Source organism: Mauremys mutica, chromosome 1, assembly GCF_020497125.1.
Source record: "Mauremys mutica isolate MM-2020 ecotype Southern chromosome 1, ASM2049712v1, whole genome shotgun sequence".
Classification (NCBI taxonomy): domain Eukaryota; kingdom Metazoa; phylum Chordata; order Testudines; family Geoemydidae; genus Mauremys; species Mauremys mutica.
The window spans coordinates 322019399-322045934 of NC_059072.1; the positions used below are offsets into that span (position 1 = coordinate 322019399).

Genomic DNA, 26536 nt, shown 5'->3' on the forward strand with positions numbered 1-26536 from the left:
AAGCTTGGGAGTCTGGGATCCAGACCTTCTTGCTGCATTATCTAATTTCTCAGACAGATAATTATACAAGGACAGATTTCTCAAAATACTTAGCTCATCCTGAAACAGGTTGTATTTATTTATCTCCTTTTTGTTTAATTATGCTTGTTTAGTTTTCTAGCAGTCTACAGATTGGTCTTTGCTAAGCTTTTGTCCTTCACCAACTTTTCCCCCCCCCATACATTTCAGCTGATAAGTGACGGCAGCATGGTCTATGCAGAGGCACTGTGGGACCATGTGACTATGGATGATCAAGAGCTAGGCTTTAAAGCTGGAGACGTCATCAGAGTCCTTGAAGCTTCCAACAAAGACTGGTGGTGGGGAAGAAATGAAGACAAGGAAGCCTGGTTTCCAGCTAGCTTTGTCAGGGTTAGTAACCTACGTCTGTTTCTTTTCTACAACGAGGGCCTGATTCACCACTGCATTATTGCAGCTTTACATCAGTTTCATGGTAAAATGTCAGTATAACAATAGTTTGTTTTATTTTATTAAATGTTGCTATTCTCGATTAAGCATTCATCTCTTTATATCCTTGTTTCATGCTGAATGCCCCAAACCAATATTAAATTGAAATTAAGTGCCTGATTCTCCACTGCCTTGCATTTGCAAATCAAAATTGTAACTCCTTATGGCCACTTTTCACAGGCATAAAAACCTACACAACGGACAGGGCAAAAGAGAATCAGACCCAAATATTTGTAATCTACTTGGCCACATTTTACTGTCACTTACTCCTGGGTAACCCTTTCAAAATCCAAATAGAAATGAGGACAGAGACCCAGCTCATCATTATCATTATTATTTGGACTATGTCCCATGGAGGTAAAGGAACCAGCACTAATACAACTCAAGAGTGGTCAATATGTACAGAAAGAGCACAGCAGTTTTGGGGATGGAGGTGGGGACATCTGTTGTACTCAGCAGTCTCTTCTGATATTTCAGGGATTTCACTGGTAAAATAATGCCAGACCTGTTATCATTTGTGGCAGTTCTGTCCTTAATGTGAATACCTTATTCGCAGTTCAGCCAAGAGTCTCATAATAGTACAGCTGCTAAGGGATAGCTATAGCTGTATTGTATCATTAATTATATTACAGTAGCTTCTAGATGCCACAACTGAAATCGGGGCCCCACTGTGCTAGGTGCTGTACAAGTAAATTGTAAGAGACAGACCCCCCCATAAAGAGTTTACCGTCTAAGTAGGCATGTTGAAGAAAGAGTGAGTGAAAGGCAGCATTGTTGTTCCCATTTTACAGATAAGGAACTGAGGCAGAGAGATTAAAGGTAAAATTTTCAAAAAGGTATTTAGGCATTGCAATGTTGAATAAAGCAAGGCCTAAATACGTTTAAAAATGTGAACTTCAGGCACTCTTTAAAATATTATTCCTAAGTGATTTGTCCAAGGGCACATGCAGAGTTAATAGCAGAGCTGGGGCCATTAAACCCAGATCTCCCTCATCACAGTCCAGTGATTTAACCACATGGTCATTTTTCCTGTCAATTTTCCCATTTGTGTGAATTAGGTGAATAATGAAGGTGATGGGACTCCTAATACAAAAATGTTAAATCTGACTTCAGAAAAATGTATTTTTAACTTTAGATATCAGTGTGAGTGTGAGTGCCCCATTCTTTGGGAAAGGAGGACAGTTGGGGAAGGGAAAAATGACTGTAACTGATTACTTAAGATCAGGGCCGCCCGGAGGGGCGTGGGGGTGCAAGTGGGGCAATTTGCCCCGGGCCCTGTGAGACGTGGCCCAGCGGCGGTCCGGGTCTACGGCGGCATTTCAGAGGCGGGGGCCCCTTCAGTGCTGCCGAAGACGCAGGGTGACTGAAGGGCCCCCCACTGCCAAAATGCCGCCGAAGACCCAGAACGCCGCCGAGTGAGTACAAGCGCCTCAGCTTCCCCGCTTTGCCTCAGGCCCTCTGAATCCTCTGGGCGGCCCTGCTTCAGATCAGTATCATCCGAATTTAACATGAAAAATAAAGCCACAATTTATTTATTTGAGTATTGGCAATGAGCGCCCACTATTCATGGTCTCTCTAATAAATCTGCACTTCTGTTAACAAAAAGTACAGGCAACATTTATATGATGGCCTTCGGATACTATGGTGATGAAGGCCATATGGGTACCCAGAAAGAAAGAGCGGGCCCATTCCTGAAACCTTTACATTAGTAGCCAGTGGAAATACTTGCATAAGAGTTACATGATAGACTTTATTATGGAATTCTATTTGTATAACCTAGGACAGGGCACCAGTTATATAATAATAATAATAATTAATAATCAGTTATGAGCTGCCTCTCTTGTAATTAAATAAAGTTTGTAATAATTTTTAACATTTGTTTTTGTAACACCTTGCTGCACTATTCTAGCTGTCTTTTCTGTTATGAATGCAGCTACGAGTTAATCAGGAAGAACTTGGAGAAAATTGTGCTAGCATCCAGGATGAAGAGCAACATGCAGATGCTAGCAAACATCGCCAAAAAATTGCTGAAAACAAGGATCAGATGAGAACCAATGTTATACAAGAAATAATGAACACGGAGAGAGTCTATATCAAACATCTCAAGGACATCTGTGAGGTACAGTGTCAAGCCATAAACTTAGAGCATTCCACAGACCTAGTTTGAAGAAATATCCCTTATGAGTGAAAACTTGAGCATTTTCTGTTGTCAAAAGATTCATCCTTGCAATTCTAAGGCTGTCAATGAGAATGCTTTCTTATGCAGTTCTAACTCTCTTCTTTATTGAACACCATAATATACCTTCATTTTGTACCTGTTAACAATGCATTGCTTTCCTGACTGCAGTTTCCATGTTAGGGGAGAGAGTCCAGCTTACTTAGTATTTGCTACCACTTTGCCTCTGTAGATAGCTGTAAACCCATGTAATACTGTAGTATCTAGTTACAGTTTAGTGTCTGAACATTTTGAAGGTGGTCTGCAGAGGAAAAAATGAAAAACTGGATTTTTTCTGGTAATTTATTATGTAATTCTATTTTTAAAGAATATTCTGCTTGTTTAAACTGCAAAAAGATCAGTAGTATCAAGACTTACCTTTTCTGTTTGTTTTTTGCTGAAGTTTCCTTGGAGGATCAGAGACCAGTAGTAGGAGCTTTCTCACACGTTAATTGAAGTTTGAGCCTTTAACTATGAACTTTTTTCTCCCACGTGTGGTTTGGGTGTTTGAGTTAGAGTAGTAAAAAAAGAACCAGTGAAAGATGGTAAACAGCCTGACCAAAATAATCACTTCTCCATTCAGTTTGTTAGGTTTCACTTCTTTTCTGCTTGTTATGACATAGTCTTATTAGTTCTCTAGTCATATATAGAATCTTCCAGGAAAAATAAAAATAATAAGAGCTGCCCTTCTAGTGTGGCAAACAAGCAGATTATTTTTTATCAGGCCTAAAGAAACAAAACAAAGGCACAAACCCATTTTTTTCAGGTAATCTTTAAAATTTGTTCCTAAATTTCAGTTCCTTGAGCAAGATCATTATTAAGATACACTTTTTATCTATGCCAGGGTAAGTGTAATTAAATCTTATACTTCAGGACATAAGCTATAAAAGGACAGGGAGGAATTTTTACCAACGTGTATCTGACACATTTGGCTTGCTTCATGGTGGGTGAATTTCATCTCCCACTGAAGCATCAGGTATTGGCAATTGATAGAAGAATACCAGACTGGCTAGACCAACAGTTTTGAACCAATATGACACATCTTGTGTTGCTTTCTGAACGTAAGAATTTATCTCCCTGGCTTGTCCAACTGAATTGCCTTCTATCTTCAGACGAGCCCCAAGATGCTTGCCTCTTTTGCCATTTATTCTTTCAGGTACCATTCTGTTGCTCCAGCTACCAATTCCTATTTAGTTATTTTTCTTTGGAGGGTGTGGATGTTTTTTCTAATGATGTAATATGTGTGAGAAACTAACGTTAACTTTCATTGGGTTAACTCTGTTGCTGAGATACATCAGTACATACACTGATGTCAGGAGGAGCTGGAGCTCTCAGGATTTGGCCCACTGATATTAATTCTTTAACATCACTAATCATCTTTTTTTTTTTTTTTAAAAGACAGAGCGGCTGTGCATTTAGTGGGCCAGTGCTAATGCTAATGTTTTCCAAGGGGAATAAATGTACCCAAGTTCAGCAAAGAGTGAATCACTCATGGCTGTGCAAGCAGGACAGTGAGGCTGGTGGTGTGCTTACATGTAGATCTGAGTCAGAGAAAAATTTACTCCAGAGGCTGACCCAGAGTTACAAGACCTGCACAAGAAATAACTGCCCTTGTGGGTGCCTGTGCACCAAAGCAAAAGGCAAAAAACACCAACTTGGCTTGGAGCGCTGGCCCCTCCCTTAACAGGCAGGGGTTGGGAAGGTAGGGACATGCATGGTAGCACCCAGCAGTACCCAGAAATGGTATTCAGAAACGTCTGCTTGAACCTAGTTACCTCACTGCAGCAATTGCAAGTTCTTTGGTGCTAGCAGCTCACAGGGAGATCTGGGAGCAAAATGCCTGACAGCGTCCAAAGGTACAGACCTGGCAAACATTTCCTAACCACACGGTTTAACCTCAGTGCTCACATGTACCTGGGTTCCATACCCTATTGTGCGTGCAACAGATGTTTTCTGGCAGCCATTTTAGGATACTGTATCCCATTCTCCCCACAGTGTGTTAAACAGCAGATATTTATTAGCTTGCCAGGTGTGCCTCGCTGCCACATATTTGTTGATCATATGCCTCTCTGTGACATGCGGCAGGAGCTGACCACTTACTTCAGCAGAACCCTAATCTTTTCTCTTCCTCCCGGCTGCACAGTTGTTTGTATTACCTGCTCTTTGGTACTGAATGCAAAGTAGAAGTTACTTCAAGTGCTTTGTGGGATTGGAGCATTGTAACATATCTACTTAGAGACTGAGACAAATGTACTGAACTGAGCCCATATAGATAGACATAAAGACAGATAAATGTTTGTTAATGGAGCACTTGGGTTTTTAGGTAGCAGTCATTCCAGTAGGGTCCTGTCCATGCTATAGATTTTGCCGTGTTTAAGCAGTGTTTAAACACAGTGGCACCTCAAGTACATTATAGCAAAGTAATCTTACCTATGTGGCTGGGACCAAGCCCTGAAATACTCAAGGAATCATGCGCTAGTGTAACACCAACAGACCCTGGTCATCGGCAGGCGGGATTGAACTTGGGACCTCTGGAGCTTAGTGCATGAGCCTCTACTGCATGAGCCAAAAGCCATATGGCCTTTAGATTCATAAATCTCTCTCTAAGTCAGTGGTGAGCAGCCTGCAGCCCACAGGCCACATGTGGCCCATCAGGGTAATATGCTGGAGGGCTGCCAGATAGTTTGTTTACATTTGCACGGCCGCCTGCCTGCAGCTCCCAGTGGCCATGGTACGCCATTCCTGGCCAATGGGAGCTGCAGGAAGCAGTGGCCAGCACGTCCCTGCAGCCTGCACTGCTTCCCGCCGCTCTCATTGGCCGGGAACAGTGAATCACGGCCACTGGGAGCTGCAGGCAGACGTGCAAATGTAAGCAAACTGTCTGGCGGCCCGCCAGCGAATTACCCCGACAGGTCGTGTGTGGGCTGCAGGTTGCCTACCACTGCTCTAAGTGGTTTCGGTGCCACTAGATGGGACAGAGCACCACCCCCCAGAGGTGTGTGGGTTACACTAGCCGTAGCAAAGATTATCTTTAGACTGTGTTTTTACAGAATTTGGTCTCATCTGTACAGGCAAGATCAAACTCTGTCATAGCACAGTTGGGGCAGTTACTACTAAGCATTGTGGCAAAATTGGTAGTGCAGGCTCTCCTCCTGGATTGGTATTTATAACAATAAGATGCAGCTCTGTATTAGATATTATACAAATGCTGACATCTGGCTTCCTGACTAATCAACCCTAGGATGAAACAGAATTAGGATTGGGAGAATCAGTAACATAACTGTTCAGACACAAATCTGAATTTGTACATTGAGTTTTGTAGTGAATATGGCCTTGAAATCAGACACCACAAAAATCTAACCTTGGAAAACAGAATATCAAATTGAGTTGCCTTGTTCAGTACAGACTCCATTTTCAAGCTCTTGATCTCTTTCAGATTTGATACAAAGAGGTTTTCTTATTTTCTTTCCAGGGATATATTCGGCAGTGTCGTAAACATACAGGAATGTTCACCACGGCTCAGTTAAACACCATTTTTGGAAACATTGAAGATATTTACAAATTCCAAAGAAAGTTTCTGAAAGATCTTGAGAAACAGTACAACAAAGAGGAACCTCATTTAAGTGAAATAGGATCCTGCTTTCTTCAACATGTATGTCATTTAACTCCATTTTGCTTATGAAATAAACAAAATATGATTAGTAAATGTTAAACTACCATGAAGAAGACACTTTAGTTAGTGCTGATTATATGAAAACATTTTAAATCCCTCCCTTTTTTCCACCTCCACCCTTTGAGTAGGCCTATTTTCCTTGTAAGTCAACAGTCTTTCCATTTTCATAGCTATGGTGATCCCAAGGTCCCAGATGAACAGGACTGTTTCCAACAATCACAGAAAATGTTCCCTCTAATTTTTTCCATCCATATGCAGAATAAATTTTCTTATGTGCACCGAGGTATGTGCCTATATGCACCACCAGTAGAAACAAAAACTCTAGATATAATATATATATTTTTAAAAGTTACCAGAGGGATAATTACTCCTGCCAGGACAGGTTAGGCATTTTAGAACTCACTACTCAAAGAATAAATTTAAATGTAAGAGAAATAAAAATTATGAAATGCATAGACCAGTCAAAACACTAAAATAACACTTTGAAAGAATAAAATTACAGAGCATATATGTGCATTGCAGGAAGTACCAAGAAGTAACAACAACAATAATACAGGTATGTGTTGGGAGACTCTGTGTGTGAGTGTGAGAGAGAGAGAGACACTGTGTGAGCTGGCTTCTGGGAAAATGTCAGAAACAGTGCACTGTCTCTTTAAGAAAGGCACTCAGCCGACAGCCACTCACCATTCAGACCACAGCAGCTCCTAGTCCTCCTGAGCCAGGCTGTCCCTTCTGCCCTGGGGTACAGGGGTGGGGGGAAGGTGACATCCTGACATCAGCACCCTCCTCCCTCCCCCACCTTCTGCTCAGCACAGCCAGCAGGAGGGTCCCAGGAGCAGCTGCAGGATGGGCAACATGGGGAGAGGGGCACTTTGGAGGGTTCAATAACTATTCATGTATTTGGATAGAATTTGCTGAATAGTTCAGGCTGAAAAATACCCCTCCCCCCCAAATCATTTTGCTTGAGAACAGCATTTTGTTTTCAAGTTTGGCCAGTTTTTAAAAAAAAAGAGGGGGCAGAAAACCCAAAAATGATCGAATAGAAAAACTAAAAAAAATTTGTTTAGAGTCAGTTCAAACATCTCACTCAACTCAAAATGACATTTTTTCAAGTTTTTCAAAATGAAAAAATCTCTTAAAAATTGGTTTGGTTCAAATTGAACTAGATTATCATTATTATTATTTTAAACCAAAAAATCTATTATTTGCTCAGCTCTACCAAAAACCATAGGAGACTTCCAATTTCCAAAGCTCCTCCAAGAAAACTCCTTCTTAAAGTGAGTTTGATTATCGTGATTTTGTGGAGGCCTCTGTTTCAGTGTTCATAGAGAAGCCCCTATGACTGAAATTCACAAATCTAGTTAGTGTAAATAAATATTTGGGTTTTTTTCCATTTCAGAAAGCAGCAAGCACTGCTGGCCAATGCACTCCTCTGCGATCCACATTAACAGGAGTTTCACCTATTACCAATTGTAGAATAGATTCTTCTGTATTTTCTAAATAGATTGTTATTCAGTTTGGGTGTAATTTAGCAAACTGTCTAATTAGTGTAACCAGAAGTGTTTTGTAACTTCAATATTGATTTTTGGTTTTGTCTTTTTAAGATGAATGTTTTAGCTAAAGCTTTGGTTTTTCTTTATAGCAAGAAGGTTTTGCCATCTACTCAGAGTATTGTAACAATCATCCCAGTGCATGCCTTGAGCTTTCCAACCTAATGAAACAGGGCAAATACCGTCACTTCTTTGAGGCCTGTCGCCTGCTTCAGCAGATGATTGACATTGCTATTGATGGCTTTCTCCTTACACCTGTTCAGAAGATCTGTAAATATCCTCTTCAGCTTGCAGAGCTACTCAAATATACTACCGAAGAGCACAGGTTAGAGAATTAAAATTATCTCTCTTAGACCATAATGTTACCTTATTGCTAAAGCAATCTAAGGTAGATTTGGTCAGGCAGTGGATGACAACCTGGCTCCTTAAGATCAATGGCAAAGCTGTGACTGACTTCAGTGGGGACAGAATTTCACCCAATATGTTTATCATCCTGGGACTATGTGAAAAAATATTTCAGAAACAATATACTTGTTAAATGGTCACCCTTGACTATAAGGGGACTGATCTGGAGAGAGAGAGAGAGAAGGAAGGAAGGAAGGAGAAGAGATTTGTAAACCAGAGTGAAAAAACACCAGTGATTCCAAGGGAAAAATGAATAAGGGATACATGTAGGGGATAAAAGGGAAGAATTAGAAAAGAGAAGTGTCTCAGGGTTTCTCTACACAGCAAGGAAAAACCTGCAGCTGGCCTGTACCAGCTGACTCAGGCTTGCCAGGCTCAGACTGCAGGGCTGTTTCATTGCTGTGTTGACTTCCCTCTCACCCCTCACAGTTCTAGAGCCCAGCCAAGCCACAGGTTTTAATTTGCTGTGTGAACACACCCTTAGAGATAGAAGAGGTGAAGATGGTCTTAGAAGAACAACATAAACTGAACATGTTTAATAGTATTAAACATTGAAAAATATGTTCAAGGGGAAAAAGGATACTGAAAAATTCTTATGAAATGATGTAGTTAGATACTGCAAGAAACAAGTGAATCAAAGTGGGGGGAGGAAAAGAGGGAACAAGCAGTATAGAAAGACTCAGTAATTTTGTGGTGGAAAAATATATTAATGAGAGATACCCAGACTATCTACATTCATTGTTACTATCTTCAGTGTAGGAAACAACCCTGGACATAGGAACTTACTCAGGCAAAACTCCCTCCAAAGGTGGTACTGAATATTTTCCAGTGATCTGACAATCACCCGTATATGGATCTTCATTCAGTGTTTGGTTAACTGGCAGCCAGTTCAGGAAATTACCATTTCCTTTGCTATTACTGCACTCTTTCTTAACCCAGTAATCCCTTCTCCAGTATATATTTTTCCAGATGATGCCCATGATTCAACTGTCTTGGGTTTTTATCAGTTGTTTTGATGTCTTTTTTTTTTTCCTTCCATTTTCCCCTTCAAAATTTCTTCAGAGCCCTCACAAAATTAACTTAGAAAATATGTGGAAAGAGGCCAGGGGCTTCCCTAGGTCTGAGCTGTTTAATTTTGTTCACTAAATGTGTAAAGGAACTGAGGCTGTCATTTTCTCAACTCACCATGAGGATCCCAGTTTATCAGACCTAACAGAGCCTGTGTGGTAACCAGACACAGACTTTGCCAGTAAGGGCACCTGTTACACAACAAGTGACAGTCATAGACAGACCAAAAAGAGGGGAACTAAGATAGGAAGGGCAAGGGAAACAGTGATGAGATTGTGCGATGACTCAATAAGGCATGTCCACCCTTACATTAATGGGATTTTGTTACTGTTACTCTCACTTCTTATGTGTGATGTTGCAGAAGTGAGTTTCTAGTGGGTATTTGAATAGGGAGAGGGAGGTGGATTGTGTACACACGCGTCCAGACGTGTGCCGGTGGTAAGGCAGAAGCATGTGAGGAAATCTGCAGAAGTGGAGGGGAAGCCAGGGCTCTCAGTCTTGCCCCTCAAATACTTGTTTACATGCAATGGCCCAGCCTGCCAGCAGCCATTAATCAATCCCTCTATGTTCACTGGGAGGTCGGTAAAACGATCTAGTGGCCAATTGATATTGGTATGTTGGTGGATTTGCACAAAACACAGAGCACAGAAAATACCAGCACTTAACAGAAGCACCATGAGAAGGTTCTCATCTTCCTCCCAAACTTCTGTGACCAAGTAGCTTCACTTACCAGCCACACTGAGACAGGATTCCAATATAAGTTGAAGACAGCAACTGCCCTTGTTGATCCATCCTTGGCATACGACAGTGTGCTGCTGATGAACAATCTGCCTCTTGGCGGCAATGACTGGGAATCGCTGCTTTAAGGTACACCTTAATGGCCAGATCAGTAGACCAAGAACTCTTAACTCGGGCATCCCTCAGGGCTCTGTCCTGGCCCCAGTACTTTTTAATTTATACACCGTGGATATACCAGCAACAGAGTCAAGGAAATTCATGTATGCGGATGATATTTCCCTAGCTGTTCAGCACACAAGCCTCCACACCATCAGCTGCACCCTAACCTGAGATCTTAGCAGAATGGCTGATTATTTCCAATGCTGGAAATTTAGGCCTAATAAAAAAAACAAACATGGAAACTGCTTTCCATCTGAACAATAAAATGGCTAATACCAAACTTGATGTGCAGTTCTGCAGTGAGAGCATCAGCCATGAAGCTAATCCAAAGTATCTTGGCGTTACACTGGACTGGAGTTTGACCTTTCGACAACACCTTGAGAACACCCGCGATAAGGTCAGGTCTTGTGTCGCGCTTATCAGAAAATTAGCCAGAACATCATGGGGCTCCTGTCCACGGACCTTATGAACTGCAACAATTTCCTTGTAGAAACTGACAAAGAGTCCTGTGGCACCTTATAGACTAACAGACATATTGGAGCATAAACTTTCGTGGGTGAATACCCACTTCATCAGACGCAATTGCCTTGGAATATTCTGCAGCTGAATATTGTGCACCAGTGTGGTGTCACAGTAGTCACACTAAACTCCTTGACACTCAGCTCAATAATGCTATGGGCATAGTGTCAGGGATGCTCAAATCTACTCCAGTTGACTGGTTCCCGGTCCTATCGCACATCAGCGTTCACAGATAAGAAGAGCTGCTCAGACATCTCGCTTTCTTAATCATGTCAATGCAAATACAAGGATCCCACTGCACCATGACCTGCAGAACCCGCCAAAGACAAGATTAAAATCCTACAACCCTCTATGGAACCGTATGAAGATCCTTACCCCCAACTTTGATGCTGAGGCTCAATGGAGAGTCACATGAAGCACTTTGCCCACTCAGAACAAACAGCTCATCGTTGATCCTCTTGAGGAACCACCGGGTTTTGATTTATGTAGGAAAGACTGGTGCAGATTGAATTGAATCAGGACATCTCATGGGAGATGTGGACAAACTCTCTTTAAGTGGAAAATGAGGTATACACCTGTGGTCACCAGGTACAAACGATAGAGCACATCATATCTGAATGTCCCCTTTGTTCTTTTGCCGGGGGCCTGAAGGACATTCTACCAGCTCACTGCTGCGGCAATGTACTGGCTATCAAACTTAGCAACAACTACAAATTTATATCTATCTACCCAAGCCATACGGAAGAAGAATAAGAATCAATCCCGCCTCCTTTTATTTCTCCTTCTTTGTGCTCATGACCACCTTAACTCACAACAGTTAAGTAGATTTCAGTAACTCCTCATCCTCTGGATCCTTTCATTGGCATTTCTAAGAAGAATCCTTGTACAAGGCAGAAGAGGACATTCCTCTCACCACCTATAACATTGCAGCTAAGCAGCTGGGACACTAAGCTGTGCCCCCCTTATCAAGTCACCCCAGTCCCATGCCTCACTCCCAGCTATTGGGGTGGAGGGAGAGAAAAATATAATCTAGAAATAAATTATTAAAGAGAACATTGTTTTACACAACTGGATTCCTGTTATAAATAAACTCTTTGGGTGAAACCATGTCCCCATTGAAGTCGATGGGAGTGGTACCATTGATTTCAATGGAGCCTGGATATCACAACTTAGGTTTGATTCTCCTCCTCCTTGCCCTGTGTGTAGTAATTTACACCTGGGCAAAGTGGGTGATAGGGTAGCATAGAATTGTGTAAATTACTATACAAGATGCAAGGTAGTGGGGAATCAGGTCCTTCAGGTTTAAGAACTTTGGTTAGGGGGATAAGTTGATACTGTAGAGAATCATGCTTCAGACAGTCAGTTAAACTGTGTTGATGTGTTATATCCAGTGCATATAATGTGTTTGAAATCTGCTTCCTCTTTACAGTGATTATAACAATATACAGGCAGCGTATGAGGCCATGAAGAATGTAGCATGCCTCATCAATGAGCGCAAACGAAGGCTGGAAAGCATAGACAAGATTGCACGCTGGCAAGTATCTATTGTTGATTGGGAGGTAGGTATCATTCTTCCATTTTCATGAAATATTTAATATTAAAATGTACTTAAATGACTTCTGGGGGGCATCTTTTTTTCTATGGTGGTGAATACATTTCATGTGGTCCTTGGTCAGTTAAAAGTTGAGTTGATTCATTTGCAATGACTCTATTACTGATTATCCTATGTCTTACTCAGAAAGAGCAACAGTTATAACACGCGTTTGTATCTTTGAGATTACAAAGACATGTTGAAAGAGAACAAAATGTATTTTTTTTTTAGGTTGGGACCATTTTATCCGATTCTGATTTCTTGATAGTTTTACATTCAGGTAACTCCATTGACTTCAATGAAGTTGCGCCTGGTTTGCACTGGCGAAACTGAGAGCAGAATCAAACCCATATTTTTGGTGAATGCAGCTTGATCTACCTCTTATATTTATAGATTTTTAAAAAGTTTATTGAAACAGAAGTACAGTTCTGTCTGTCGTGTGTCCAAATGCTACAAAAATAATAATTAGTAATATGATCACTTAAAACTGTGTATTTATTTATTACACATACACTTCTATATATTTTAGGGGCAGGATGTTTTAGCCAGAAGCTCAGAACTGATCCACTCGGGCGAACTGACCAAAATCTCAAAGCAAGGCAAAAGCCAGCAGAGGATTTTTTTCCTTTTTGACCATCAGCTTGTGTTTTGTAAGAAGGACCTGCTGCGAAGGGACATGTTATATTATAAAGGTCGGATTGATCTGGATGAGATGGAACTTGTGGACATTGAGGATGGCAAAGATAAAGACTTTAACATTAATATCAAGAATGCTTTCAAAACTGTGAATAGAGCAACAGAAGAGGTTCATTTGTTTTGTGCAAAAAAACAGGAAGATAAGAAAAGGTGGTTGGAGGCATGTGAAAATGAAAGGCGAAGAGTGCAGGAAGACAAAGAAATGGGTGAGTGCAAAGATTTACAGTGTGGGGGGAGGTGTTAAATCAAAAGGCAAAGTTTCGATTTCTCTCCTTTTTGGCTCTGTGCGAATGGATTCTCACCCTTTTTGGGCAGCGGTGCCTGTTTACCAGACACAAACTTCAGCTATACAAGCAAGTGTCTGTTGTTTCCCATTCAGTTGTGTCAGCTCTGTGATCCTGAGACTGGGGGTTGGAGTGGCTGTGGCTCTGTGGCGGGTTACATCTTACACAACACAGAGAGCAGAAGGCAGGATGAGTGCACTAACTGCAGCACAGACTACTCACTGAGAGCAAAAAAATCCATCCCCTGCTGAAAAGCTTTGTGGAGGGAGAGTCTACAGGGATGAGGGAAGGAATGCTCACTATTTGGTCATGGAGCAGCAGTAAAACTGCTCCACAACCACTTTTGCAGCCCTAGATCAACAGTAGCTCCTTAATCCCCATTCTACGGCCTTCCCCTGCTCTCCTGCTAGTCCTCTCAGAGCAGGTATGCAGCAAGAGGCCCTGTGTAGCTGACCTTTAGTGCATTGGATGGGGTGGAATCCCTCAAGCTCCCTTTGACTGCATAGTAGAACTTCATGTAGTTCTACTGAGTTATTGGGGGCCTTGCACAGCTTCAGAGATGTGAGAGAATTCGCCTCATGAGGGTGAGCTTAGAGTGCCAGTAACAGTAACCTGACATACCAGTACCGAGGGTTTGTCTGCAGGTGAAACACTACAGCAACAGCACTGCAGCTGCACTGCTGCAGCACTTCAGTGGAGGCGCTGCCTGTGCTGACAGGAGGGGTTCTCCCATTGGCGTAGGTAATCCACCTTCCTGAGAAGTGATAGCTAGATTGATGCAAGAATTCTTCCATTGTCCTAGCACTGTCTGCACCCGGGGTTAGGCTGGCATAACTGCGTCACTCAGGAGTGTGGATTTTTCATATCCCGGAGCTATGTAGCTAGGTTGATCTAACTGTCTAGCATGGACTACACCTTATATGTGAACTAGTGGTTGGCAGCCACTTTTCTAAAGAACATTTTGTTACAAAGCCAGGCAGTAGTATCCTTAGGTCTGTGCAACCTATGTAGTATAGCAGCACTCAGCCAAGTTATAGAGGAGGAAAGGCCTAATCATAAGTGAGATGAGGAATGGGTAGAATCCTGCATGTCTGACATTGGATAGGGCCTTGCAAATCCTAGGGCCAGCTTTGGGCCAAAATGTATCCTGTGTGTGTGCGCATTTGGGATTTTAATTTAAAATTATGCTTGTTTCACAGTTTGATACTGGGCATGACCACTTCAGTTTAATAAAATCAATGGTAAAAGATTCAGCAGAATTGCACTGAGAAAACAGAGACATAAGAGGACAGTAGTGATAGGAAACATAAAACTGATTTGTACCTTCCTAAGGCAATGGTGGGAGGGAAAAAATCCCAGTGTGTGTGTGTAATGTATGATGGCTGCTCTCTGTTATGGCATTTATCTTTAAGGGGGAGAGTTGGGATAACTCATAAGTAACATTCTTCAGGACTGAAATGGCTCTAAATGACAGCAAATTAAAATCCAAAGTGCTCTGAATATGATATCCTGGATGACATAACTCACAAGTTATTAAAACTTTAACATGATTAAGAGCCTCATATTCCCAAGCCACCCATAAAATAGGAGCAATCCCTATGTACGCCGAGGCCGATTCTGCTCTCACACCAGTGTAACCCCATTGACTTTAATGGACTTCCTCTTGATTGACACTGGTGTAATTGAAACAAGAATCAGGCCTCTTATGTATATATTATAGGTAGTGGCTGTTCTCTGTTAGGCCATTATTTTCTCTCCTGCTGAGAAGCTCAATAGTTTATGGCTCTAAAGTTATCCTTCTCCTTATTCATGAAAATAAATGTCATGAGCGATCAGTTGTCATTCAACAACAAAAACAACCCCCTTACACACACACACACACACACACACACACACACACACACACACACACACACACACACACACACACACAACCACATAATGAAAGAAAAAGTTAAGAAATTACCAGCTAATATTCCAACATCAGCCTTAACTTTCCCCCATAGACGATACGTTACAAGTAGCCAAGGGTAGCTGGTACCCAAAATAAATGATGGAGCTGAGACAACTAAACAAACTACTTGCAAATTAGTTTCCCTATTCTCCCTTGCTCTGCAGTGCACTGGGAGCCTAGACTCCTGTTGGGCACCCCAGCCGTTGTTTTCGGAAGTGGCTTCTACATGGAGTACACACACTGCCCATGCATACACTTATCACTATTGGGCCCATCTCCAGACTACTGAATATTAGCCCAGCGGCGCTCTAAAAGAACATGTGCATTGGGGCAGGATGGCTGACTGGGAAATAGAAGAACAGTGTAGTGCATTTGGGAACTAATATACAAGCTATCCCATTTATCACAACAAAACGACTCAAACTACCTCAAGCTGTCCAAAAAATGAGAGGGACTAATAGTGAATAGACTGTCACATCAAGGATACAACATCCCCACTCTACCCCAGCCCCTACTTAATTTCCAAATTCTTGATGGGCCGTAGCTCCATTAAACCTGATGACTGGCCACTTTGCAGTTGGGGATTTGTGAATTGGACTGGGCAAAAGGAGAGCAACAGCTAATCTTAGTTCATCTTTGGAACTTTCCAAGGTTCAGTTAGCTCCCTCACTTTAGCTTTGTGAGCCAGGATCTGAGCTCTTTACAATTATAGCAGTTCCTTTCTGGGGGTTCCACAAAAATGGAACCAAGAGAGTATGCAGGACAGCCCAAATTTCTAGGCAGTAGCTGTGTCAGTCCCAGAATATTAGAGAAACAAGGCGGGTGAAGTAATCTTTTATTGGACCAACTTCTGTTGGGTAAAAAACAAATAAGCTTTCGAGAGCTTGTCTCTCACCAAGCAGAAGTTAGTCCAATAAGAGTTATTATTTCACCCACCTTCTCAGCCCAAATACTACACATTTAGAGGATTTTGAAGTGCATACCAGTGGACCCAGACAGTACTGGTACCTGCTGCTGCTGGCGCCTTCTGCTGCTGGCAGAGCTATGTACAGTTTATCAAAACTCATATGGTGGGAGAGAAGGTTTGGAACCTTCCTACAAGAAAACACATGGGTGATTGGGTGCTAAACCTTCCCCCAAAAGTAATATTGCAACAAAAATAGCCACATAAAAAGGCCTGAGACCGATAAGATTGAGGAATACTATTCTAAGGAAAGTTGCAGCAGCCAAATCCCTGATTTTTTTTTATTTTACATCTTATATTTGAATGTATAATCTCATGACTAAACTGGCAGTGGGCACTATAATGATGATGATAATAATAACTTAGCATTTATAAAGGGCTTGATCATGCATATCTTGGAGTCTCAACATTTCCATTGTGTTCAATGCAAGGAGTGCAAGTTAGGGCTTTATATCTACAAAACATTATACAAACATTAATTAGTGTTGTTTGTTCATAACATAAGAACATAAGAACAGCCATACCGGGTCAGACCAAAGGTCCATCTAGCCCAGTATCCTGTCTACCAACAGTGGCCAATGCCAGGTGCCCCAGAGGGAGTGAACCTAACAGGCAATGATCAAGTGATCTCTCTCCTGCCATCCATCTCCATCCTCTGACAAACAGAGGCTAGGGACACCATTCCTTACCCATCCTGGCTAATAGCCATTTATGGACTTAACCACCATAAATTTATCCAGTTCCCTTTTAAATGCTGTTATAGTCCTAGCCTTCACAACCTCCTCAGGTAAGGAGTTCCACAAGTTGACTGTGCGCTGCGTGAAGAAGAACTTCCTTTTATTTGTTTTAAACCTGCTGCAAACAAAAACAGGATAGTAAGAAAATGCATTTTCTATAATTTCATGTATGTATGAAATGTAGGCTGCTGTAAAATATCCTTTATCAGACATTTCAGATGCTTGTTCAGACCAGGAGCATCAGAAGCACCTTAGAAGTTAGAGGAATTACCAGCGCCCAAAACATGGCCCTGCCTCTTACCCCCAAGGTCCCACCCCCCATCACTTGCCCTTAAGGCCGGTAAAAAGTGGGAGGCTTGTAGCCCTCCCACTTTTAAAAGTGATGGGGCCATGCCACCTGGCCGCCCCGTTCCAGCGCCTATGGTTCAGACCTAGTAGTATCCCATGTTATATAGGTAGCTTATGCTATAGAAGGGATGATTCAAATTTAATGTCCAAACCCACTTTATTTATGTTGATATGTCCTCGTAAGTCTCTATGGCTTGGATCTCTTCTCCATTACCCAGGAGAGTTTATTTTCTAAAATTTCACTTTTTTGGCATAGTTGAACACTATCCTTTAGCCAAAGCCAGTGAATACCTCTGGTATTTTCAACTTCAAACATCTTGTTTGATTTTTGTAATTTATCATGCTGGAATTCAGATGAAGTCTCTAATTTAACTATTCAAGGAACAAATAAATCACTCTTGAAATTCTGAAGCTTGAATGACTAGTTCTGTTTTCAAAGACATTTCAGTAGAGGTCAGAGCCTCCCAAACCATATTCAACTCTTCTCAGCTATTATGAGTGCATGCTGGGATGGGCCACAACCAGCAGCTCTTTCTCCAAAACCACTAATAGTAGATCTAAGAAAACAGTCTGCTTCCTGCTACTGCAACTTTTTGATTTCTTTGGCTGCTTTTTTGTCTCCAGGAAGAGAAAAAAGAATTGAATAATTACAAATGAAATAAAAGGAATAACCAGTAACTGAAAGAGTATGGTCAGATTATATTAAAAACAGTCGCCTGAGGGATGTAACTCCTCCATGAATACAGACCAGAAAGTGCAGGGGATTGAAAAGTGTGAATGAAGAGCAGAATGGAATCCAAGTGGCTGCTTTGTTGGGCCGCCTAGCTTTGGGTTGCAGCACTTTGCAGTCCATTGTATATATGTGAATGGAACAAGAAGCACCACACACACCTTTTTAGTTGTGCTAATATAACACGTTCATATGCTGCAAACAACACGCACAGTTACTAGATGAATCTCACACATAGGGAGATGGGACTAGAACATCAGTACTTGAACTCCAAAAACATAGTCCATTAGATGTAAGGCAAAATTCCTCTAGATACACTAAGAGCAGGTGCCTGTCCTCTCTGGGAGCCAGCCTCTCTCAGCCACACTGAAATCCCTCAGACACTTAACACTAGTACATTACAGTAAATTGTTAGGTTAGACCATGGAACATGACACTGACCATGTAAGTAAGTGTGTTTAATATCCCTCAATACACTGACATGCATAACACACACCAAAGAAGGCTACAAGCTCATCGTTAAAAGAAAACACCACCTGGTTTGTTCAAACTGAAGACATTACGTTTTGTAAAATGCCAGTTTAACAGTGACGTAGTTTGAAATTCATTCATATTCTTAGGGGAGCTTTTCAGCTTTTAAAATATATATTTTTATTAAATTTGGATCAACATAGATAAAATGCATAACACAAATACAGTAAACACAGGAACAGCAAATATTGGAGTGTTGGTCTGAGGAAAATGGGTTCAGTTTTCTTTTACAGAATACAAGCAGGATTATGTCTATACATACTGTGACCTTGCTTTTCTCTTACCAGCTTTACACCAGTATAACTCCAATGACTTAATTTAGTTATCCCAGGTTTACCCCAGTGTGAGTGAGAAGAGAATCAAGCCTCATATTTATCTCTCCTAGCAATCCAATAACTGGTTTGTGGATCCACAATATCCACATAATCTTCCTAGGTGTTAGTTTGCTTTGTCATCGCTAATTTAGCTGTGAGAGTTGTAAAATGACAAGTAGCTAGTCAGATCCCCAATGACCACCAGCTGGAGATAATTATTTCAGCACAGGTTGGCATCAATTTGTGCTCAAAGGGCCAAATTAGTATCCCAGTTATGCCAATGAAATGCCAGAGTTAAACTGGTGAAACAGTAAAATCTGGACCTGTATTTCTCAAAAACATATGGTACATTACTATTAAGAATTATTTAAAAATCATTAAAGTATCATTTTAAAATAGTGTTTGCTCACATGTTTTTTCATTTACTATGATCAAATAGCAGATAAAATATCTTAATACTGAGACCCTCATGTACTTTAAAATCCAGGAATGGAAATCTCAGAAAATCAAAAGAAACAAGCCATGCAAAATGCCAGAAAATCAAGGCATGGAAAAATTAAAGGTGAGTATTTAAGTATTATTGTAAGTTTTAAATATATCATTTTTTTTTTCAGTATTGAACTTATGATGGGAGATATTTGTAACCCTTCTGTTAGGGTCAGAGTAGGCAGCAACAAGGGCCGGGTTCAGTATCGAGGGGTTCCTTTTCAACAATACAACAAAGAACCGGCTTGAGCCCCCACCCGTGACCTGGGACAATTACACATCATCCTGGGACGCCTCTAAGAGGCAATACTTCCCCTCTCACAAGCAGAGTCTGAGTGTAGCAAAAAACGTTTTTAATAAAAGGAGGGAGGTAACTTGGCATTAATTTGGGGAAACATCCCAAACAGGGCTCATAAACATCAACCATGAGCGAAAGACCCTTACATCAGAGACTGTCCCAAAGCAGGTCTAATACTTAGACCCAGGTATCAGTGATTTCAGCTCTGCAGCATCTAACAAGACTCTCAATTGAGTTTAAATTAGCTCTGTTATTACACAGTAGAGAGAGGAAGAGTCCAATGGTGTCTGGGACCCTTAGGCAAGGCCCACACAATGAGGGACAAGTACCTGTTCCCATCCTCTCTTAACTCACTGGGCTTTGGAACCCATGTCCCCTGCCTAGCGAGTGCTGTTTAGTTGAGGGTGAGTCCCTCAATTGGGAAATGCCAAGTGCAGTTCTCCTGCCCTTCATTCACATAGGGATAACAACCCTTTATTACTCCTGCCCCAATAACAAGGAGACTGGGGATCCCACAATGCCAAAAGTGACCATTTGGGCAAGCAATCTCATCATGCTAAGCACCTAGGCCAGGTGGGTGTGCCCATGCAAACGAGATCGGCTCCTGAAGTCCTCTTCCATAGCTCATCGCTAGATGTCAAGGGAGAGCTCATTCAGACTCTGCTTACATATTCAAATATAGTCATTCTCTTTGATCCTTTGCAAATCTCTTTTGGGGTTAGACTTTCTAAAGTGATATTATTTAGCATGTATTTCAACTTCAAAGCCCTTTATAAACTATTTACTAAATAATCCTCACAAACACCTTCAGATAGGCAAATTAGTATTAGCCCCACCTAAAAGAAGACCTGAACAGAGAAGTTGAGTGATTTGCCTAAAGGTACAGAGGGTGTCAGTGGTTTAGATGTGATTAGAAACTCAGGGCTCCCTGGTTCCATTCCCATGTTCAGACCCTTCCACCCAAGTTCTCTCTAGAATTCAACACTGTTGATTTAAAATATTATTTGGAATGAGATTTTGTTGTATTCAAAATAAAATTCTAAATGGTTTTGTGTGTGTGAGAGAGAGATTTGGATCACTTTTTGATGGGTTGAGTGGATGAGTTGAGCAGCTGGGAGTCAGACTGGGTCTGAGTGGGCAGTTTGTTGGGGTGCTTTCCTGAAAGATTGGAAGAGTCATGACTTTTGTCTTTGTTCAGATGCATCAATGTCAAAATTTTGATCTGCAGTTGAGAGATTCTTATGTGCATATTAATATGTAAACATATCTATCACTCAGTATATATGAATGAATGGCATGTTACAAATTGGGCCAGATTTTCAGGGCAATGGCTGTAAAATATTGATCAGGAGATTGTGATCTCAATACGCAAATGTCAAAGTCAGAGAGCATTACCTTGGAAAACTATTTCCCCCTCTAAGGTACCTTTTCTTCACCAGTAAGAACATTTTACATAATCTTACCCAGCTATTGCTTAAAAAGTCAAAGTGTCTGCTACATTAACCATCTTTCCTCTTAAAAGCACAATGCTCCTGCACATGTTGTCTGGTTTTGTGAAACTACTGCTGATTTTCTGGACAATACTGTAAAGTTATTTGAGGCCATACAATTATTTGTGTTTTTAACCAATCAAAATTAAGACCAAAATAGAAAAGTGGAAAGTCAGATGTGATAAGATCTGACCTACTCCTATTGACTATGATGGCAAGTTTCAGACTTCAGTGAGAGCTGCATTTGGCCCATATGCTCTGTGCATTTTCTCGGGGTTGATTACTTTGTCATTTGTCTCACACATACTTCATTTTTTCCTTCTGCAGGTATCAGTTATAATGGATGTCCCATGCCTCCTCCACACCAGAGTTTACATCCTATTCATCAACGCCACATCACTGTGCCCACCAGCATTCCACAGCAGCAGGTCTTTGCCCTGGCAGAACCCAAACGAAAGCCATCCCTTTTCTGGCACACCTTCAACAAACTTACCCCATTCAAGAAATGAGAGGGCTAAAGTCATTGGAAGGACGTTGGCTGAAGGAGAGATGTCTTCCTGAGAGGAACCTTTGGGACGCAGTTGAACATGTTTGAGTTGGAAAACCATACATCCTCTCTATTGGAGGGAAAGACATAGGCTCTGCCTGAGCCAAAAACATCACTTTTGTCTAGAAGGAAAATGAAGTTCATAAGGTTCTATGATGAAGAATCCAGATGGTTCTGAAGTAAATGTTGACATGCATCAATAAGCATTGCTAATGAGGAGCACATCACTTGGTGACGAAGGCAAATTGCTGTTATTCTATAGTAGCAGCATCTAATCTCTCTTTTTAGTCGCACTACATTAATGGTGGGGTCATTTGAACATTTCATTTTTCTTAATAGTGAATTGATGGCCAAATTTAGGATTAGGAAGGAATTCTTCCCTCAGGGCATATTGGCAAGGGACTTGAGGAGATTTTTCTCTTCCTTTGGATCATTGAGCAGGGGTCATGCATCAGGATCAGGTGAGTGAATCCCACCTGATTTAACTTGATGTGCATGCAGAAACTAGTGGACCTCAACACTTCCTATCTTTTTCAATGTTTCTTTACATTTGCCAAATGGCAATAGGAAGTCCCGCAAGGCCTTATCTTCTAGGTTAGAACAGAGAAATTTTTTGACTCCATATTACAGAAAAACGAACAAAAAAGACTGCAAGGGTTTATGTATTTAGTGCATACAAGGACTGGAAAGAGGAAGGACCCACCAAATGATTCTTTCCAACCAAGGTACCATACTGCATTCTTGTATTCACTTCCATATACATTTCATTTCTTGCCCTCATCCCCTATCCTGTGACACTCTTCTCTGCAATTCCAGTATGCCTGTGTTTCAGTATAAAAACTGAAGTGTTTTGTTTTTTTAGTCAAATGAAGATAATGTGAACATACAAAAATGCAAAGTTAAGGAATCATGAGAGACTGCTGGCACTAGATAGCGTTGGTTATATAATTCACACTCTAAATTCCATCCACATACAACTTTCCAGTTAAAGTGTATGAACTGTAACAAAAGTTTCCATCAAGTTCCTGAAGCTATCTTTGATTCTGAGCCTCTTACACATCAGTCAAGTGACAGTGGGTTTTTATTACTTCAAAATGTTAAAGAGAAAATGCACCAGTATGGACTAAAGACATTGGTGGAATCAGAAATGGGTGTTGATTGAGAACCATCAGTTTCTCTTGGAGAAGGATGACCTTTTTTTGTGCTAAGGTCAGCTCGGGCCAGGATCTGTAGTAAATAGTTTGCACTGCCCTATTTTGCTTTGCTTGTGACATGAAGTTGGTTTGAAAGAATACCTTTAAAAAAAATCCAGTATGAGAAAATAGGATCTTGGAACTGGCAGTACTGATCATTTTTCTTACTGGTCATGTGTAGTTCTCATTAATGCTAATGAGAGTTATTAAAAAGTATGGAGGAGAGACTCCATAGGTTTCAGCACTGGTTTGTAAAGGATTTATTTCAAATTACAAGATTCCTATGCTGCTGATTAGGGGCATTATCTAATAATAAAGGCAATTTCAGGAGTGTTCGTTGACAAATGAACAAAATCTTATTTGCCATGAATGTGTAAAAATATGTGAAGAACAAATAATAGGTTAATGGGCAGGCATCTTATCGACAATGTAAAAAGCCTTATTTTAAACTCTGATGTTGTAACTGTTTCTATTTTTACTTGTAGCCAGTCTTGTAGAGTCCAAAAGTTGGAGTGTAAAATAATTTAATAACTGTGGTAGCTTCTACAAAGCATGAACAAGCTCACTAAGGATGCACACCAATAAATGTTTGTCAATAGATGTGTTAGAAAAATACTTACACTTCAATTTTCGATGGATATATACATGACCTTTTACTAACAAGTGGTTTTAACTTTAAGTGATGCATTTTGGGAACAGTACGTTTGAAATGCCTTCTGTACGTAGCTTATCAATAACTGAGAAGATCTGCTGATGCTGAACTGAATTGTCCAGTGTGTGGTAAACCTTAGTGCTTGTGCTTTTTTCCTATTTATTAATGGAGTGAAAACCTGATATGTTTGAGAACTGCTTCATGGCAGATCAAATTATTACAGGCATTTTTTTTTCTACGCAATGATCCAATTTGAAAAAAAAAAAGTGTGCGGGAAAGCCAACGAAACAACTTGCTGGGTGTTTTGAGGGTATTTTTTTTAATGTCTATGTAATATAAGCCACCTCCTTTCAGATTTTTTAAAGATAATTCTGAATGTTCAGTGTAAGTATAAGGACTGTATTTCCAAATGAAGGCACCTAAACTTGTGCTCCCACTAAAATGGGTAGCCATGTTGTATTTCTCAGTAGCCATTTGTCTGCACAGTTGCCCAGTTCTGCTGTACGAGTGCAAGTTATGCGCATGCAGTAGGCATGCAGATGTTTAAGTCCTAGCTTCACCACGCACATTTGGAAAGTTTTGCCCTAGACACAGGAAAAGACTTCTGGGCTGCACTGTACACCCAGCTGTTCCTCCATCCCGTCAGCTTTCTATGCATGCTGACATGAGCCTAAAAAGTTTGAGAGGCACATCCATGGTTACACACTTGTCTTAGATAAAATCTATTCCACTCCAAAAAGCTAGTTCCTGTGGCAATACTGGAAAGCAAATTTGATTTCTGAATGTACTTACTGGCATGTGAGTACCTACAAAGACTCTTCTTTGCATAGTGGTGCTTAGCCTTGGAAATGAAGGCAAAGGTTTGAATGTGCTTTTGGATGCATGAGTTCCTTTCTTCAGGAGAACCTCATTCATTTCAACGAGATGCAAGGCAAAGCATTTCATGATGCAGATTATTCAGGATAGGTTTTATGTACAGTATATTGCATATGCATCTGGTTTATTTATCATCTTCTGTGTGTCTTTCCATGCAGCCTAATCTTGCACCAGGTGGGAAAAAGAGATATCAATAAGTCATGTTTATGTACATTTTATTGGCACATGTACATTATGTACATTAATTTATTCATCCATGGTCTAAGACTGTACTCATTTGATGGCAGGATGACACAAAATGGGCCAAAGGGAGACTCCAGGGTTTCGAAGATATCATAGTTAAACACTCAGTTACATTATCCAACAATCAAAGAACCTATTAACCAAGACGTTCAGCATGATTGTAGAGTCTTCATAGGAGAACAGTTTCAAATTAAATATGATGGGTAGTAGTTTATCAAAATCTACCTTGAAAAGAACCTTGTCATTGTCTGACTCCTGATGAAATGGCTTTTCATGTGCATATCAATAGAAAAATCAGAATTCAATAGCTACTAATGTCATCCTATTTTTCTTTGCTTTAAGTTATTTCATGTTCTAATGAAACAATTAAGCACAGCTGTGCCTCATGTAGGTAAAGCACAGGCTGGGGAGAGCCTTCCTTATTACCTATTGAGCAGATAACCTCAGACTTTTATGCTTGAAAAGCATTAAAACAATCTTCCTTGAATGTGTTTCCTTTGGGTTAGGATAATGCCAAAACGTAACTGCATCTAAGAGTTTTGATCTTACTATAAAATAAATTTGTTTTACAAGTGGCTTTTGCCATGCTGAATTTCACATTGATTTTTAACAGTGAAAAGCAGTGAAGGAGTTTGAAGATAGAATACACGAATATTCCACATTTAGTTATTTTTTAAATGATCATAACTTGGAGTTTGGGAGCCAAAGGTTCTTCGCCATAACCTTTCATTGACTGCCTTTCTTTTTCTATGTCTGTGGCATTTGTATTTACGAGATGCCTTCTGAATGATCTTGTAATTTAAGACTTTTGTTGTAAATATTAGAGATGACTTGCATATGTATTTTACTTGACAAATGTTTTTGTAACGTTTTATCTTATGTACATGCTTTGTGCATCTTACCATCTGTGTGCTGTTACACGTAAATCAAGTGTCATGGCTACAAAACAGATGAATTGGCTGTTGACAGCTAAAGTACAATGTATAGGACTGCGGTGACTTGTTCTGAAGTAATCAGTGTGTTGCAAGATTTATTTCCTCTTAATACGTGGTTTGTCAAAATGAATCTATTTTCTGGAAATGAGTACAAACCTACATTTGCATTATTTTGTTCTTACTGTATGTTTTAATTAAATAATGGACAAAACTGATATTCCTCAGCAGTTTGTCTTATAAAATTATATTGTGCAGTTTTAAAAAATGTTGCTGGCTGTTTTTTTCCCTCTATCTTTCCACAGAGGGGTTAAATATTTCTATATTCTCATCTATTGATTTTATGATTGTACCCACCTACACTGGATAGCCTGGACTAATTTTAAACAAAACCACTTAAGTTTGACTCCAGAGTTTAACTCCTCATCATTAAGAAAAGATTTTAAACCTGGTTTTGCCCAAACTGTGTGTCTCTACCATCATTGCTCCTTGCTGCCTTTCATCTGACGGACAGTACCCATCAATACCCCTTGGAAGTAAATATAAGTGTAGCATTTTCTGGCACTAATGAAATTGGTGCTGAACAGAGGATAATTCCATTTTGCAGCAATTTTGGGGGGTTCAAAATGGTCCCTTCCACATGGGAATAAAAACAAAATTTTGAACATTTTTTCTAAAATGGAATTATGTCAGGGGAGGTGTGCACATGCACATACATGCTGTCGGCTGGACAGTGGGTAGAGATGTAGGAGACCCAGGTTCAAATCCCTGCTGTGCCTGATTCAGAGCAGAGTTTTTCATCCCAGATTGCTCTGCTTCAGGCGCAGAAGGGTCTTGTC

General features: G+C 40.6%; 1 protein-coding gene across 1 annotated transcript in view; it reads left to right on the forward strand.

Annotated features, from left to right (window-relative positions):
* The window catches only part of SPATA13 (spermatogenesis associated 13), a 112263-nt gene extending 86348 nt beyond the window's left edge, over positions 1-25915 (forward strand). Inside the window, exons 6-13 of the mRNA XM_045017375.1 lie at positions 229-408; positions 2438-2623; positions 6192-6371; positions 8035-8267; positions 12261-12390; positions 12952-13324; positions 19468-19542; positions 21582-25915. Coding sequence (XP_044873310.1) covers positions 229-408; positions 2438-2623; positions 6192-6371; positions 8035-8267; positions 12261-12390; positions 12952-13324; positions 19468-19542; positions 21582-21763 — 1539 coding nt within the window. The 3' untranslated portion in view covers positions 21764-25915. The remainder of the gene's footprint in view (positions 1-228; positions 409-2437; positions 2624-6191; positions 6372-8034; positions 8268-12260; positions 12391-12951; positions 13325-19467; positions 19543-21581) is intronic.
* Positions 25916-26536: the final 621 nt, after the last annotated feature.